This window comes from Marmota monax, unplaced genomic scaffold (assembly GCF_021218885.2).
Source record: "Marmota monax isolate L192 unplaced genomic scaffold, Marmota_monax_Labrador192_F-V1.1 WCK01_AAM20220418_F8-fsc00007, whole genome shotgun sequence".
NCBI lineage: Eukaryota > Metazoa > Chordata > Mammalia > Rodentia > Sciuridae > Marmota > Marmota monax.
The window spans coordinates 4,300,821-4,316,607 of record NW_026692781.1 but is presented as its reverse complement, the minus strand read 5'-3'; the positions used below and the strand labels follow the sequence as shown (position 1 = coordinate 4,316,607).

The window sequence follows — 15,787 nt, the reverse complement described above, 5'->3', positions numbered from 1 at the left end:
GTGAAAATTCATACTTGAGGAGGCAGTCAGAAGAGACCTCGTGCAGGGTTACCAACAGAAACCACTGAGCTCTTCTCCCTCATGACTGATGTCACTTTTTTCCTAGCAATTTGACACCCTTGTGGGAGAAGGAGGAGGCCAGATGAGTGGTGGCCAGAAACAAAGGATAGCCATTGCCAGAGCCCTTATCCGAAACCCCAAGATCCTCCTTTTGGACATGGCTACCTCAGCCTTGGACAACGAGAGTGAGGCTGTGGTACAAAAATCACTGAATAAGGTTTGTGGAAAGTCTGAGTTTACTTTACAGGGTTAAGGGGTCCACGTATCCTGTGTGATCCTTCAGAAAACGTTAGCTGACTACAATCTTTCTCATCTTGATAAACAGTTAGGATTTGGTTCCAAAGGATGCACATGTAAAATTTAAACTCTTGTTGAGATCTTACATGATTTTAAAAATTCCCTCCCCCTTTTAAAGCTGTTGATTAATAGCAGCAATCAGACCAAAGCATGATGGGATTTATGGCTACAAGAAGCTGTGTTGGCCTTTTCTGGTGTCTGCACAGCCGGTTTAAGGACATTCTAGGGAACCAAGGCTCTGACTTACTTGTGGATTCTGGGACGATCCAAAGATCAAAGCCTACCTTGTCCTACAGTCATGTTTCACCATGCACTGTATATTCTTGCAGATCCAACACAAGCAAACAACTGTGTCAGTGGCCCATCGTCTATCCACCATCAGATTTGCAGACGTCATCATTGGTTTTGAATGTGGTACAGTTGTGGAAAGAGGCACCCATGAAGAACTGTTAGAAAGGAAAGGCGTTTACTTCACTCTAGCGACTCTGCAATATCAAGGAAATCAAGACCTTCAGGAAAAGGATGCGAAGGGCAAGTGGTGTCTTCCTTTCACTTGCATGTTGTTAGTTTGTATTTCCAGGGCTTGACTTTCTGTGCATGTTAATACACACATCTGATTTCTTCTCCCAAAAGTCCTGGCAGGCATTATATAAATGATAAAGGAAACCACTGAAGTTCAAGAGGTTAGTTGTTTGATCAAATCATAGAGCCAAAGCCAAGTCTTCTAGTTTTTAATTCCATCCCTTTTCTTTACACTTTGCAGACAGGAGAGCCCCTCCTCGAGTGTGTCCTGTATATCCTAGGTGTCTCATTCTTACTAGTAGAGTGAATTAGTCAATGAATAAAAAGGTTGTATATATTTTTATCAAGCATAGATAGATGCTTTAGACCCTACTACACCTTCTCTCTATCAATCTGAATTTTCAGACATAGTGGTTGCCCCAAGCTAGATTAACCAGCATTCTAAACTTTTTTCACCATTTCACGTTTAGACTTGTGAATGTGTCCAGGCATGACTACTGCATACATGGACACCATGAGCTATTCTGAATAGACTTGAAATATTTGGTGGTTCTGTCATATTTTTGCTACTACTAGTGGGTTTCTCCCTAAAGTTGTTTTTATGATTTATGCTGAAAATATACCTATTTCTACAGAAGTAATAGGCTAGCATGTGGTTCAAATTTTTGTTACAATATTCTGGACAAGTTGCAAGCTTTATTTTTTAAGAATAAAATTTTATAGACTATTTTGTCCTTACACATAGTAACTACATTCTAGGCAAATAGAATGATTCTATTTAAATATGGTCTGTTTACTGTATATATTAAGGAGTGACTCATATTGTGTTGTGTAGGAAAAGATGGAACTGAAGGTGAAATGCTTGAGAAGAGCTTTAGCAGAGGGAGCTACCGGGATAGTTTAAGGTAAGCTCAAGGTGCATGGCACATTTTAAAGTTTTCAAATATTCTTAGGAGCCTCAGGCAATATCTTAAGAATATCAAAGAAAGCAGACTCCCATATCTTACGTAGCAAGAACTACAGATGAACGTTTTGTTGCTGTATTGACATTTATGTCCATAATTCATAGCTTCTTTTGTCTAACTTCAGTTTCTCATCTTATTGAGGGTAGGATCCCCATGGAGGGCTGTCTGGATAAGATGTTGTTTACTAACTGGAGCAGTGGTACATGCCTGTAATCCCAGCTGTGGGGGTGGAGGAGGCAGGAGGATGGCACGTTCCAGGCCAGCCTAGATGACTTAGACCTTATGGCAAAATATAAAATAAATAGGGCTGGGGATGTCGTTCAGTGGTAGAGCACTACTAAGTACAATCCTCACTACAGCACACACACACACATGAACACGCACACGCACATCATTTATAGAACTTAGGGGATTTAACAAAAATCACTGTTTATTTTTTTCACTAAAGCTAACTGTGGTGTGAACCACTGTCTTATATAAAGGTCACGTTCATACTGTTAACTCCATTCTTTAACCTACTGAGGTACAATTGAATTAAAACATTGCTGCTCCCAGAGTAACCCAATTGAAAACAAATCATTCGTTAACTAGATGAAGTAAAAATGTATGTTTTTAGCTTTTAAATCGTTTTTCTAAATGAGCTATTTTATATTTCTCTGGATCAACATATGAGCATGAACATATTTTTTTGGAGTATGCTATTAGCAAGACTATAAATTTTAATCTTTCATCCTGGCCTATGAGTTTCACTAAAAAAAAAAAAAATTCTCCCCTAATGTTAAAGGTCTGTTTATTAAGAATTCTGCCCAGGAATATATGTCTATAGTTAATGAAAAAAATTAGGAGACTATGAGGTGATGGTTGAAAGCATCTCTCCCCACCACTGCCCTCACCACTTCCTGGACCTATAATGTAAGGCCATATTCTGAGCAGACTCAGTTACAGAACTTGCTCAATCAAGATGGCTCACTGTTACTGAAAAGGAATTAAGATGAAGTAGCCAGCTAACAACTCAATGTGGTCAGATTTATGCATTTTAATATTAAAAATTTGAATAATAAATATTAAATTAAAAGAATAACTCACTAAAAGGTATCATGCTTTATTTTCAACTAAAAATAGATATTTCAGGTATTAGTGTACTTTTGCTTTTTAAATCTAAATTCTCAGAAGTAGAATGGTTTATGTATTTTTTTTCTTTTCAGAACAAGCCTCCTATTTTTTTAAAAGAAATGCTAATTTTATTTAGTTTTTTGAACTTGGAAAATAACAAAGCAATAGCTTCAAGTTAATGTATAAAGTAAAACGTATGAAAGTTACCAAAAATTTTAGGCAAGTTTTATAAACATCTGGCAGTAAGTTTAGTCATGATAAATGTTAAAATCATTAAAGTTATTAAAACCATAATCTAATGACATGAAGTAACTTCTTAAACACTGAGAATGACCATGCACTTCTGATTGCTAGAACAATTAAAATGGAGGTGTATGTTATGGTTGTGTCAATAAGAAAATAATTATTTTAAGATGAACAAAACTCTATTCATTATAAGTTATTTATTTACAGTTTATTGTTAGGAACAGATAACCATTTTAATATAAATATTTATTTGGCTATAATTTCTCACAAATTATTCATTTTAGTGACTAGGATGAGAAATTCAGAAATACTATCTATACACAGAGAGTAACTATTAACCTCCTGCAGAGAGAAAGATTTATAAGTTTGAGTAAAAAGATCTGTTAAAAATATCTCATTGTATGTGCTGATTATTTTTTTTCTGCTCCAAGATAACTAAATGAAATGTTAATTGGTATTTTGCTTTTTGGCTTTAGTTTTTCAATGCCTGTGTTCCTCTTCAGTGATATATTTTAGGTTCAGGAACCATTTAATGGATAACAGCAAATAATTTTCTAAATAATAACTGAGAGAGCATTTAGTCCCCAAATTAACATTTTTCTTCATTGTAAAAAGTGGTTCACAGCTTCTGAGATGGGGAAGAGCAGATGCTTTAGATTTCTGAAGGGGGGATGTCATAGACTCTGGTCTTGCTGGTAGATAAGTAGGGAACCATGGCAGGTAGCATAGGTGCCTAGCACCATTATAGCTCATGGTCTCATGACAGCTTATGTGAGACAGGTGGAACAGTTTAGGAAATGGGGCGGGGGAGAGTCTTAAGAAATATAAGATGAAAATAGTAGAAACCCAAGGGTACAGGATATAGGTATTCCTATGTTCAGCACTGGGAGGTAGCCAATTATATCTTAACACCTCATCTGTCACCCATTTCTACCTTGGTGTTCATTGTATTGGGTTTGCATTATAGATCTATGACCTTAAGTCTTGTCCCTATCATGTACCTGATCTCCAGGTGACACAATCCTAGTCTTCACCTTCTGAAGAAGATAGTTTAACATTATCTATCTAATCCAAGGAAATAACTCTGGGGAGTTTCAGGACAGATGGGAAGGAATGGGAGTGTTCTAAGGCCAGTTGGAGGACAGGGAGTGGGGCGGGAGTGGTTTCATGTCTGGTCATAGAAGACTTGGCAAGAGTTTGAGTGTGCAAGAACAAGGAAGAGACAGGACTTCAGGTAAATGTACAGCATTGAGCCTAGGTGACTAACAGGATGACAGTGTCATTAACTGAACATGGGAACCAGTTAAAGTAATCAAGTTGGCATGATACTGCTTTCTTAAGAAGCCTTGGTAAAGTTATAGGCACAGGCACACATTGGTATTTGCTTCAGTCTACTCTCTCTTGGATACAAAATGATAGGGGGCAACATATGAATGGTTCCTTCTAGACTGTACTAAAGCAGTTGTCTCCCCATCTCCAACATTCTCCTAACACTACTACTTCAGATTAAGCCTTCCAAAGTACATCTTTGATAATGTAACTTCCTTCCTTCCAACTCTTGGCATTAACTATATCAATTAAGATTCTATTTGCAAATGACTGAATACCTAACCCAACTTGGTTCAACCTTCAAAGGGAAAGAATCAGAGGATATAACCAAATAGCCCAAGGATGCTTTCGTCTAAGGCTAGAACTTCAAGGATGTGTTCAAGATAGATGGGTTTCCTTCTTTTCACTGTTGGCCTCACTTTTAGTTCTTCAAGCATCTCAACTTAATTGCTGGCAGCTCCCAGTGCTTATAAGTTAATCTCGAAGAGAATGGGGACCCCCCTTCCCAAGAATCTCAGGGGGAAAAAAAGAGCCAATCACATCTTATGCTTGTCATGCGTTAAATATACTTAACTAGTAACTCTCTGCATGCTTGTTTACACTGTCTTCTCTGTCAGAAATGCTCTTCCCTGTAATTTACCAATAGCCAAACACTACGTAGCCACCTCTTGATTGAGACCTTTCTTGGTATCACCTGCCATATGTTTCTTTTCCTTTTGAATTTCCAAAAATCTCTATGCAAAACTACTTTACCTCACTTAGCCATATGCTTCCTTATATCAAGCTTAGGTGAATGCATTGCTTTTCTATAGGATGAAAATTCCTTGAGGAAGAAGCCTGTGATTGACTAGTCTTTGTGTCTCCCCAGGATTAAGCATTGGTTTGCACGTTGTAGGTCCCAATAAGCTACTGTTGAATGAATAAATGCATGAATGAATACATTAAGCTAAATTATATTTCAGTAAGATTTGTGTTCATGCATTTCTGTGGGCATTGTATAGCTAGCTCAGAGACAATCTCACTGGGGGCCCTATTTCCTTCTATCAGCTCACTCCTATCCTGGTAACTTTATACTAAACACCAGGAATACCAGAAAGGAAGGGAGGGAGAGGAAAGGCCGGGGGGGCAGGGGGAGAAAACAAACTCAAAACTCAGACCTGAACCAGAAAGAGGTAAAACTGAGAGGCCATTGGGTTTGCTATGGCAGTGGTTAGCAGAACCGTATGGGCTTGGAATGTGTTTGAGCCTTGGGCCTATTTTAGTGAACTGCTGGGACAAATGTGCTCCTCTTCACTTTCTCCCTCCCTAGCTGCCTTCAAATCCAGGTCCAACAATTGCAAAGCTTGAGTCCCAGAGCAATGAACCCAATTAGCTCTGACCTAAGAATAGCTCTGTCAAACCTAATCTTGAGCCTCCCTTCCCTGGTTTCCATGGGACCTACCAAACATTTTTGTTTATTTGACGCATGATGTAAATTTGAACACCAACTGAGTCTTGTTCCAGCCTGCCCATCATTTACACACTCTTCCATCTTTCTGTTTACAGAGCTTCTCTCCGGCAACGTTCCAAGTCTCAGGTTTCTCATCTGGTACACGAACCTACATTAGCTGTTGTACATCATAAATCGACTTACGAAGATGAACAGGTCAGGCACCAATCACTCATGCAGGAATGGAAGCAGTCTCTCCTGGGGGACCACTGCGTGCCCTTTAAACCTGAACATATGTGGTTCATGAGGTCACACAAAGTAGGAGAACATTAGCGCCTGGTAAAAACTCTATTTTACACCATTTTAAAAAAGAAACACGGATTAGCTAATGAATTACTTTACAGAACACGTTAACTAAAACTGGGTTAGTTTTTAGATGAACCCTTCTGATAAACACAGGAAATATGTATTGCAGATGTGCTTAGTAAATTATTTGCTTTATCTTTTAAAGTTTTAAAGAATTTCCAAAAAAGCCCCTTTTTTTCCTAAATTTTAAGAATTTTTTTTATGTTATAACAAAATTGGCAAAAGTATTCAATCAACTCTCCAAGTGGTACTTTTAGCTCCATAAATAGGGTCGTATCCTAGATATAATATTATTAAGTTTAAGATTAGTGGAAACCTGTGAGATAGAGATGTCAATCTCTGATATTTAGATATCTTTTTCAGTGAAATTGCAAAACAAGGCAGAATGTATAGGAGAGCAAGTCAGAGACAGGTATTAGACATCTATATCTTCATCGCAGCAGCTATCTTTTAAGATAGGATTTAAACACTGATGGCCAGACACAGACATTTAATAAGACTAGGCCTTATACAAGTCATCACAATCTTTGAATTACAGAGGTCCATTAGGTTTTATGGACATTTATTTACTTTAGACAATTTTATAATAATGTTTTAGGATACATTTTAAAATAACAACATTGATTTTAACATAAATTCAGAACAGCCTGAAATTAAATAAATAGAAAAGGAATCTGCACATATAGCAATAAAAAACTTTCCTCACAAGGATGAAGGTGTCCTGCTGTTGTGGACACTGTGTAACTTTCACATATGAGCATCTGTCCTCCTCCAAGCTTTTCCTGGTCCCGGTACTCTAGCTTTCAATACTCCCCACACCCCCATCAGAAGTCCTTCATTGGAAACTTTTGATGGAAATGTCCTTATGGATCTTTCTTTGAAGTCAGGCTGATCTATTCCTTTACTAAATTATAAGCTTCTTAAACTTAACGACTACATCTTATTTGTGTTTGAATGACCTTAAGCACCTAGTCTGATGCCTTGCACCAAGTCAGACATCCAGAGACTTTTCAACTGGAATGAAAAATTGAATTTATACAGTAAAATGAAGCCCAAACTCTCATATTTATCAAAGCAAACAAGTCAGGGAATATTTTAATTACAAGCACATCCATTATGCATGATGTAATTTCAAATTCTCTTCAATAAAATGCCAACATGTGAATCCATTAAGAAATAATTATAAACATGGGCTCTCAATGAAGAAATTTTGGCACTATTTATATCATGTCTATGAAAGATGGATTATTAAGGCTCTCTTTTGTTTTCATGTAATAATATTGAATGAATAGAGGTCTTAATATCTAGCAGAGTTGGTTTAAATAAATTCCAAAGAACACTCTTTGTTTGGAACAACTGATGAATTGCAGTGAGAGAAAATACATTTTGCAAGCCTGGTTTCTTGCTGCATCCTGCTGTTAAAGATTCATGTCCTCATCTGGTTCTAGAAACAGCTATTTCATATATGTCCATGGCGCCATCACAAGTAACTCCAAGATGCATTAGACAAGAATAGGAGTTTAATAGAACTTCAAGGAAGGACCAGATACTATGCCAGAATTTAAATGTAACAGTACTGAGCATATTCAATATTTATATTTCTTTCTAGTTTCTGGGTAAATGGTGAGAAAAGTGAGAGGAAGGAGGGAGAAGAGGAAGGGAAAGCTGACCTCCTGCTGTTACTGTTAAAGCTGGTGGATGGCGCAGCACAGTCGCAGAGGACCATCAGAGCCTAGGGAGAGATCTGGAGATCAGATGCCCAGAGTTCTTTTGATGCAGGAAAAGCTCCGAAGGGAGCCACTAAATGAAAGGGAATCTAAATCAAATATACAGATTAGTTTTAGAGAGATTAAAAATTCCTTATTACATTCTACTCATCTACATTATAAGTTGGAATAAAACAAAATCAATGAAATGTTGACCAGTGTAATTTTGCAAAGATGCTGCTTTATCTTCTCTCTGGTTAAAGGAGATGGAAAGGAAGAAGAAGAAGGAAAAAAAAAAGATCAGGGACGTCAGTGTGATTGTGCTAATACTCCAAGAGGAAAATATCTCATATTAATAATACTTGTTTATAGGATAATTATATTAGAGTCCTGTATAGAGGAAACATTAGCTTTGAGATTAATAATATGTGTCTAATGGAATCTCTAATCTCAAGTAACATTGTATGAGTAAATGTTGCCCAGTTTCAGTATTTTAAAGTACTTTAATACTTAATTAAATTCTGCAAGCCCAAGAATTAATGAACTCTTTTCTTTTTCCCGTTTTGATAGAGCAACCCTAATCTTACCGTCTGTAGGTGGGGAGATGTTCTATGAGGCTGAAGGCCTACTTATAGAAAGCAGTCAACTCCACCTTGTGGTCTCTTAGAGCATTGACTGAACCTTTGGAAGAGATGGTTTTATGTCTGTGTTTCAGACCCTAAGTGGGGTTACTCACCCGGAGTTTCATAGTTAGTTGGTAACAGAGCAAAGCCATTCTTCCTCACTCTCCAAGTGGTACCTTTAGCTCCATAAATGAGGTCAGATCCTAGATATAATGTTATTAAGATTAAGTTTAAGATTAGTGGAAACCTGTGAGATAGAGATGTCAATCTCTGATATTTAGATATCTTTTTCAGTGAAATTGCAAAACAAGGCAGAATGTATAGGAGAGCAAGTCAGAGACAGGTATTAGATATCTATATCTTCATTGCAGCTATCTTTTAAGATAGGATTTAAACACTGGTGGACAGACACGGACCCATAAAAATCACTATCAGTATCTATTCATTTGGACACCTTGCCCCTTTGTGATAACTTTACTATATTTTCCCATCAAATCTTCAAGGTGTTATCCAGACAGGAAACCTCTATTGATGGGAATGAAAAAAACCAGTGTAACAAAGTGTAAAAAGCAGGACCCAAAATTCAAGTAGGAAGTTACCTTTCCCCTTGGAGCACAACGGAGATGTTTAGAAGGAAGCTGGGAGGAGCCCAGTGTTTAGCATTGTACCACCTACGAAGTACATGAGCAATCAGTAATTTTAAATAAATGTTTAGTCGCATGTATACATGATGGGCATAAGAGATGCATTCATCTTTTCATCCAATAAACACTGACTGCACATTTATTGTGTGCTTGGTATTGTGTTGGGGATGGAAAGATGAACAAGAACTGCTGTTCCTCTGCCTACCATGAGTTACTGACAGGGACTTTACATGTGATAGAAAATAATAAGTGGTGTACAGCTTTCTAGTGCTACAGTAGAGGAACAAGCTGTGCAGGGAGGAAACATATATAAATTTCATAATTTTACTACTCTATGTGAGTTACTTATTTGCCATTAATTTGTTCATTTCTCTTTATGTTTAGTTTTTATCAAGCACAAGTAAAATATTTCTTTTCTTTTCTTTTGAAACCAGGAATTGAATTCAGGGGCACTCAACCACTGAGCTATGTCTCCAGCCCTATTTTGTATTTTATTTAGAGACAGGGTCTCACTGAGTTGCTTAGTACCTTGGCATTGCTGAGGCTGGCTTTGAACTTGCAATCCTCCTGTTTCAGCCTCCCGAGCCACTGGGATTACAGGCATGTGCCATTGTTCCCAGCTAAAATACTTCTTTATAGAATAATATTTATTATATATTTATAGTTCTATTTCTCCACTGTTCAGCTAGTGGTATCAAATAAAATTCAATCAAAAATCTATTATTGTGCTGGGCATGGTGACACATGCTTGTAATCCCATCTACTTGAGAGGCTGAGGCAAGAGGATCACAAGATGAAGCCCAGCCTGGGTAACTTAGTGAGGGCATCTCAAAATAAAAAATAGAAAGGGCTGGGGGTACAGTGGTTCAGTGCTCCTGGGTTCAATCCCCAGTATTAAAAAAAATCCATTATCTGTGGATTGATTTTCAAGTTTTGCATCATTCAGTCTTGACAGCTGCATTTGGTATGTGTTGGTGAGGGGATTTGGAAATAGTTTCCTTTAAAGTCAAAAATTTTTTTTAGCATGGGGGACAACAAAATCATTCAAATAAACTACTTTGTGTTTCTTGTTAGTTTATCTTGGAATGAAAACTACTAGGCAAAAAGTTATCATATTGCTTTAAAATATTCTAGGTATTATTGATTTCGGTCGGGGATAACTTTGGGTATCAGAAAGTCAGGGCAGTTTCCATCTTGTCAGGTTGTGGGTGGACCACCCTGTGGGGCAGTGGTTTCAGGAAGTACTCGGTTTAATGTCACTAGGGAGCAGGCCAAATTTAGTAAGTATTGGGCATCTTCACAAGTTTGGAAGCATACCCTGAAGCCCAGCTGACATATCCAAAAGGTGCACTTATGGATACCTTGATTTCTAGACATTTAGTGATGAGAGGAGTTCTGGAGATTATATATAGTCACAAGCCTCACAATTTGCGCTGTGGTCATCAGAACAACCAGAGGAATATTTTTAAAGCACAGATTTACACCTAAGACCTACTAAATTGGAATTCTGGTGATAAGACCCATAAATTTGTGATTTTAATCATCAATCCTCATGAGTCTATAAACATCCAGATCTGGACACCAGCCACTGTCCAGAACTATAAAATGGCTGATCTTTTGCTCTACTGCAAACTATCTGGTTGGCCTGATAAAATTTCCTTAATGTTGGCAGAATACATTAGAACCCTGAGACAAAGTTAAAGGACTTAATTACAGTGGCCATAGTTCAGCGTTTTTGCAAGGGCTCCCTAGCTCCACCCCTAGTTTCCACAAGGTGGCGCAAAGAGAGCCAGATGATACCAGCAAGTGGACTCTTATAATGAAGAGATGGGCTTACTGCTTGGGGTGAAGACACTCTCTCTGACTCCCAAGGTTGTTTGCTATACAAACACCCTTGAAAATTAATCTAAAACAAAACGTAGTCAGTGCCTCTGCTCACCAGACATGCAGAAATACGAGAGACCCAGAAATGTTGTTTCCCCAGAACAACCTAGTCCGGCTCTCTCATTTTAAGGAGGAGGTAACTGAGGCTCAGAGAACTAAGGTGCTTGGTGATATGCTCCATTGGTGTCATGTGGGGCTGTTCAAGAACCCCATTCTTTCTGCCTGTTCTACTCATGATTTCCCAGGCAACTTATTTTCCTCTCTGACCTTGGTGGCCTACAGTTAGTAAGCTGTCAGAAATGAAATAATTGAGTGTGAGGATTTGCCACATGAGTGAGTAGCAATGACAAAGTGCGAATGATGAAGGCAGCTGAGAGAGAACTTGACATGGAGGTAATGACAAATTCGTCACCGGCCTGAGCTGCCTTCCTTCATCCTATTTGGCTTACAAATGTAATGAATGGACATGACACCAGCCTTTCACATAAATTGTATTGGTAACATGGTCTTTGACTTTGTAAGCAAAGGGAAAGTTTTTGAAGATAGTTGCTGTTATCTATTCCTCATATTCAGCTATCTAACGGGGTAAATTGCTATGTATTAGTGTTTAAGTATGTTTTATAGAAAAAGTTTTAAGAAATCAATACAAATCTATTTAAGCCACCTAGAATCCTTTCTCAATGTAATACATTTATTACCTTTCACATGGTAATACATTTAACAAATTGCTGAATAAAATGGGCCTAAAGAATTGAGTAATATTGCTAGCAAGGAAAAATGATAGACAAGACAATAGGGTTTTATATGTAATATTTGACTTTGAGAGGATAACAATTTACTAGCTCTGTCACTTTAATAGCAACTAAAATGATCAGAATAGGGAAGTGCTAATTTTCACTGCTTGCGGAAAAAAAAATATGCAATTTAGAAATCCCAATGGAGTATCACTTACTTCGGGGCAATAATTAAGGAAAACCTCATTGAAAGCAAGTAAATGATAGCTACTGACACCACTTAAAAATTGTTTAAATTGGGGCTGGAGCTGGGACTCAGTGGTAGAGCTCTTGCCTAGCATGTGTGAGGCACTGGATTTGATTTTCAGCACCACATAAAAATAAATAAAATAAAGGTCCATTGACAATTAAACAAACAAAAAACTATTTAAATTATCTTGTTTCGGATATCCTGGCCCATCTCAGAGCTTTAGCCAGTTATTAGGTTACAGAACCTTGACATTTATGACAAGCATATCTTGAAATTTTCTCAAGTCCTCCATGTGGAAATACACCACAGCAAAGGTTTTTTTCTAATTAGGAGTCATTATTCTCAAAGAGCCAACCTATTTAAAAGAGTTAATACATGGTCGATTATGAATTGAGAACTATAAACGCAGCATCAAGATGTTCAATCCCATCTAATTAAGTCACAAGCATTCCCCCCAAAATAACAAACCACTGCATCTCATAGATCTTTGAAGTCTCTCATAACCAATCAAACCATGACTCTCAAATACATGAATGCCAAAGTGTCACGTGTATAGTAAAAGAGAATATGCAAAGCATCCATGCATACATCTGGATCACTAATGTAACCCTTTCTCCCCTCAAGAACAAGAGCATTCTTATGGAAGAAGAAGTTACGCCCGCCCCGGTTAGAAGGATCATGAAATTCAATGCTCCAGAATGGCCCTATATGCTGGCAGGGTCCCTGGGTGCAGCTGTAAATGGGGCAATCACGCCCCTCTATGCCCTTTTATTCAGCCAGGTTGTTGGGGTAAGTAAGCACCTGAGATACTTTATTCTCTTCATATCTTCTGCTGTTTTTCAAAATCAATAGCTATTCTCATCTTCGGTAGTTGGGCTCTTTGTTCTAACATAAAAAATGAAAAGCTCATTGAGTCTGTCACACAGAAGGTTAGAGGCTGAAGCTGAATGCTCTTGTCTAGGCCAGCTAGACACTCACACACTCATCATGCCTGTAAAAAAGAAAAAAAAAAGGCACTGTCACTGTGGACTTAGAACTGGAAGAGGGAAACTTACCTGTGTGCAAACCAAATCAGAGTGCAAAGCAGGTTTTCGAATAATACAAAATGATTTCAGGCAATTTTAAATCTTGCTGAACAGCTGAGGTACAAAGTTTGACTTACAATAGCAGGTGTTAGTGTGAAATTCTCTGTTCTCCTACGGATTGCACTGAAATGGGGAAGTGGGGGAAGAGGTAAGAAAAGCAAAAAAGAAGTGAAATAAGGCAGGAATGAAGAATAAGCTTATTTCAGTCTTTCACTTCCTAAGAGTTTTGATATTCTCCATCTGATTTTATTGCTATAATAATAACTACAGATATGTATGCAGTAGGCACTATCTAAGCACTTGTTGTATAATAGTTCACTTAGGCTTCCTAAGAACCATCTGAGGTAAGGATTGTTATTATTCCCGTTTTATAAAGGAGCAAACCAAGACTTAGTGAATTTGGGATAGCAAGTGGTAGAGCTGGGAGTCAAATCCAGCCAGTGTGACTGTAGAAACAGATTCTGATAAGACATTATTGCAAAATTAGTTATTTGCAAATCAAAATGATGTTATATTTCTTAGTTGATACACCTTTCTCTCTCTCTGTCTCTGTCTGTCTGTCTGTCTGTCTCTCTCCCTCTCTCTCTCATCCTGTGAGGTCAACAGAGGAGGAAACCTAGAACCTAAAGAATATAATTAACTTAGTCAACGTGGCACAGCCAAAGGATTTGCCAGTATGCTATATTATCTGAGCTTAGCATGTGATAAAAGCTTACATTTTAGTTCCCTCCTCTATATCTCTCTCTTGTCACCTCTCTGATAAATGTCCTGACTGTAAAGTGTCCCTGTAGGCCTGTTGTACAGGAAGACTTGGATGTTCCACAAAAAAAATCAAGGCCAGTGTGGCCCCAACAGCCACCATTTTAATTTTCAAATTGTCCCCTTATGATAAATGAGGAATTGTGCTACTTTCAGGGAGGTAGGAAACTGGAAGCATGGGGACCTTCAAATCTGGTTAATTTAATTTCTGGTTTGTGGTGCTGAAAATATTTCAAGCAATGAATTTAAATTCCTTAATTTTCTAGTAAATACAGTATGCATTATAAAGAAATGCTCTTTTACTTACTCAACAGTTATTGATTGATGGTCTCCCTGAGACACCGTGCTAGGGATTCAAGAATGCCCGGTCAGTTAGAATTCTTCAGTGGGGGTTTCGGTCCTTGCTGCTGCTGCTACTCCTCCTCCTCCTCCTCCTTCTTTTTTTTTTTCTTCTTCTTGATTGAACCTAGAGGCATTCAACAACTGAGCCACATCCCTAGCTCTTTTTTTTATTTTTAATTTTGAGACAGGGTCTTGCTAAGTTGCTTAAGGCTTCACTAAGTTGCTGAGGTTGGCTTTGAACCTCTGATCCTCCTGCCTCAGCTTCCCAGGCTGCTGGGATTACAGACATGTGCCATGGCACCTGGCTGAGTTTTCAGTACTTGAGGAAGGTGAACATTAAACAGAAAAATCCATTCACCATTTGACAAGTACTTATTGGTCATTTGCTCTTTGTTGGATGCTATTGCTGGTATTGGGGATAAAGTGGACTAGAAATATCAGGACCTCTCTCTGCCTGTCACCAGCAAAACTGCCATTTCTAGCCATGAGAGGCTCTGGAAATGAATCCCACTGAGCACTGTGCAGCAGGTATAGATGGGTAGGGCATAAGGCCTTGCAGTCCTAGGCTCAAGTGATCCTCCTGCTTCAGCCTCCCCAGTAGCTGGGACTATAGGTCCCACTATCTGTATGTGCCACTGTGCCTGGCTTCTAATGTTTGCTTTCTAAAAGAAACCCATAATATCAGCTTCCCCCCCTGATTATCTCTCTTTGTTTTATAAAAGCAGAGAAAAGGATATATTCATTTATCTTCATCCAAACCATGTATATGACCTGCCATGGAAGGAGTCCTGAAATCCCTGTCGGGAGACCTTTCCTCTGAAACTGGCTCTGCTAGTTACTCACCACAACCTGGGTGCTACGATGTTACTTCCTGCTACTTCTATAGACCTTAGTTTCCTTAACTCTAAAATGAAGGATTGATGAAGTTGATCTTTAAGCTATCTTTCAGCTCTACTGGTTATGAAATGGTAAAGTCAGGAAAAAGAAAAAAAAAGACAGTTCAGCTATAACTTCTACCCTTCTTGAACTCTCATGTGGTCATTGGTGGAGAGAATATTCTCTGTGACTCTTCTGGTCACAATTAGAAATCCTAGGATAGACTTAGACCTAAAAACTGAGCTTTTCACTTAAGGGCTGCAGGATCAGAAAAGCAGAATCTAGTTGGTGAAATCCAAAGTTGGCTTATCATTAATGCTCTCAGAGGATTATATTTGCTAAGATGCTAAACAAACTATGTCTTTCCTCTCCTATAAAGAAGAAGGCTCCTATTTGTCTCTGAGCATAATTATCACATATTCACCAGTAATCTCATGATGCTTTCTTCTCACAGGGTATAATCATGAATCTTATTTTAATTGTTCTATTTTCATTCTGACATACCTAAAGGGCACAATATTCACATGTGGTATGTTGAAACCACACGCTGGGACATG

The 15,787-nt window shown here is 38.1% G+C and overlaps 1 protein-coding gene across 2 annotated transcripts in view; it reads left to right on the top strand.

Moving 5' to 3' along the window:
* Abcb11 (ATP binding cassette subfamily B member 11) overlaps positions 1–15,787 on the top strand; it is a 92,898-nt gene that overhangs the window by 50,854 nt on the left and 26,257 nt on the right. For both annotated transcript variants that reach the window (XM_058580159.1, XM_046447222.2), the window contains 5 exons: positions 107–277; positions 687–888; positions 1,715–1,784; positions 6,078–6,177; positions 12,793–12,957. In XM_058580159.1, coding sequence (XP_058436142.1) covers positions 107–277; positions 687–888; positions 1,715–1,784; positions 6,078–6,177; positions 12,793–12,957 — 708 coding nt within the window. The remainder of the gene's footprint in view (positions 1–106; positions 278–686; positions 889–1,714; positions 1,785–6,077; positions 6,178–12,792; positions 12,958–15,787) is intronic.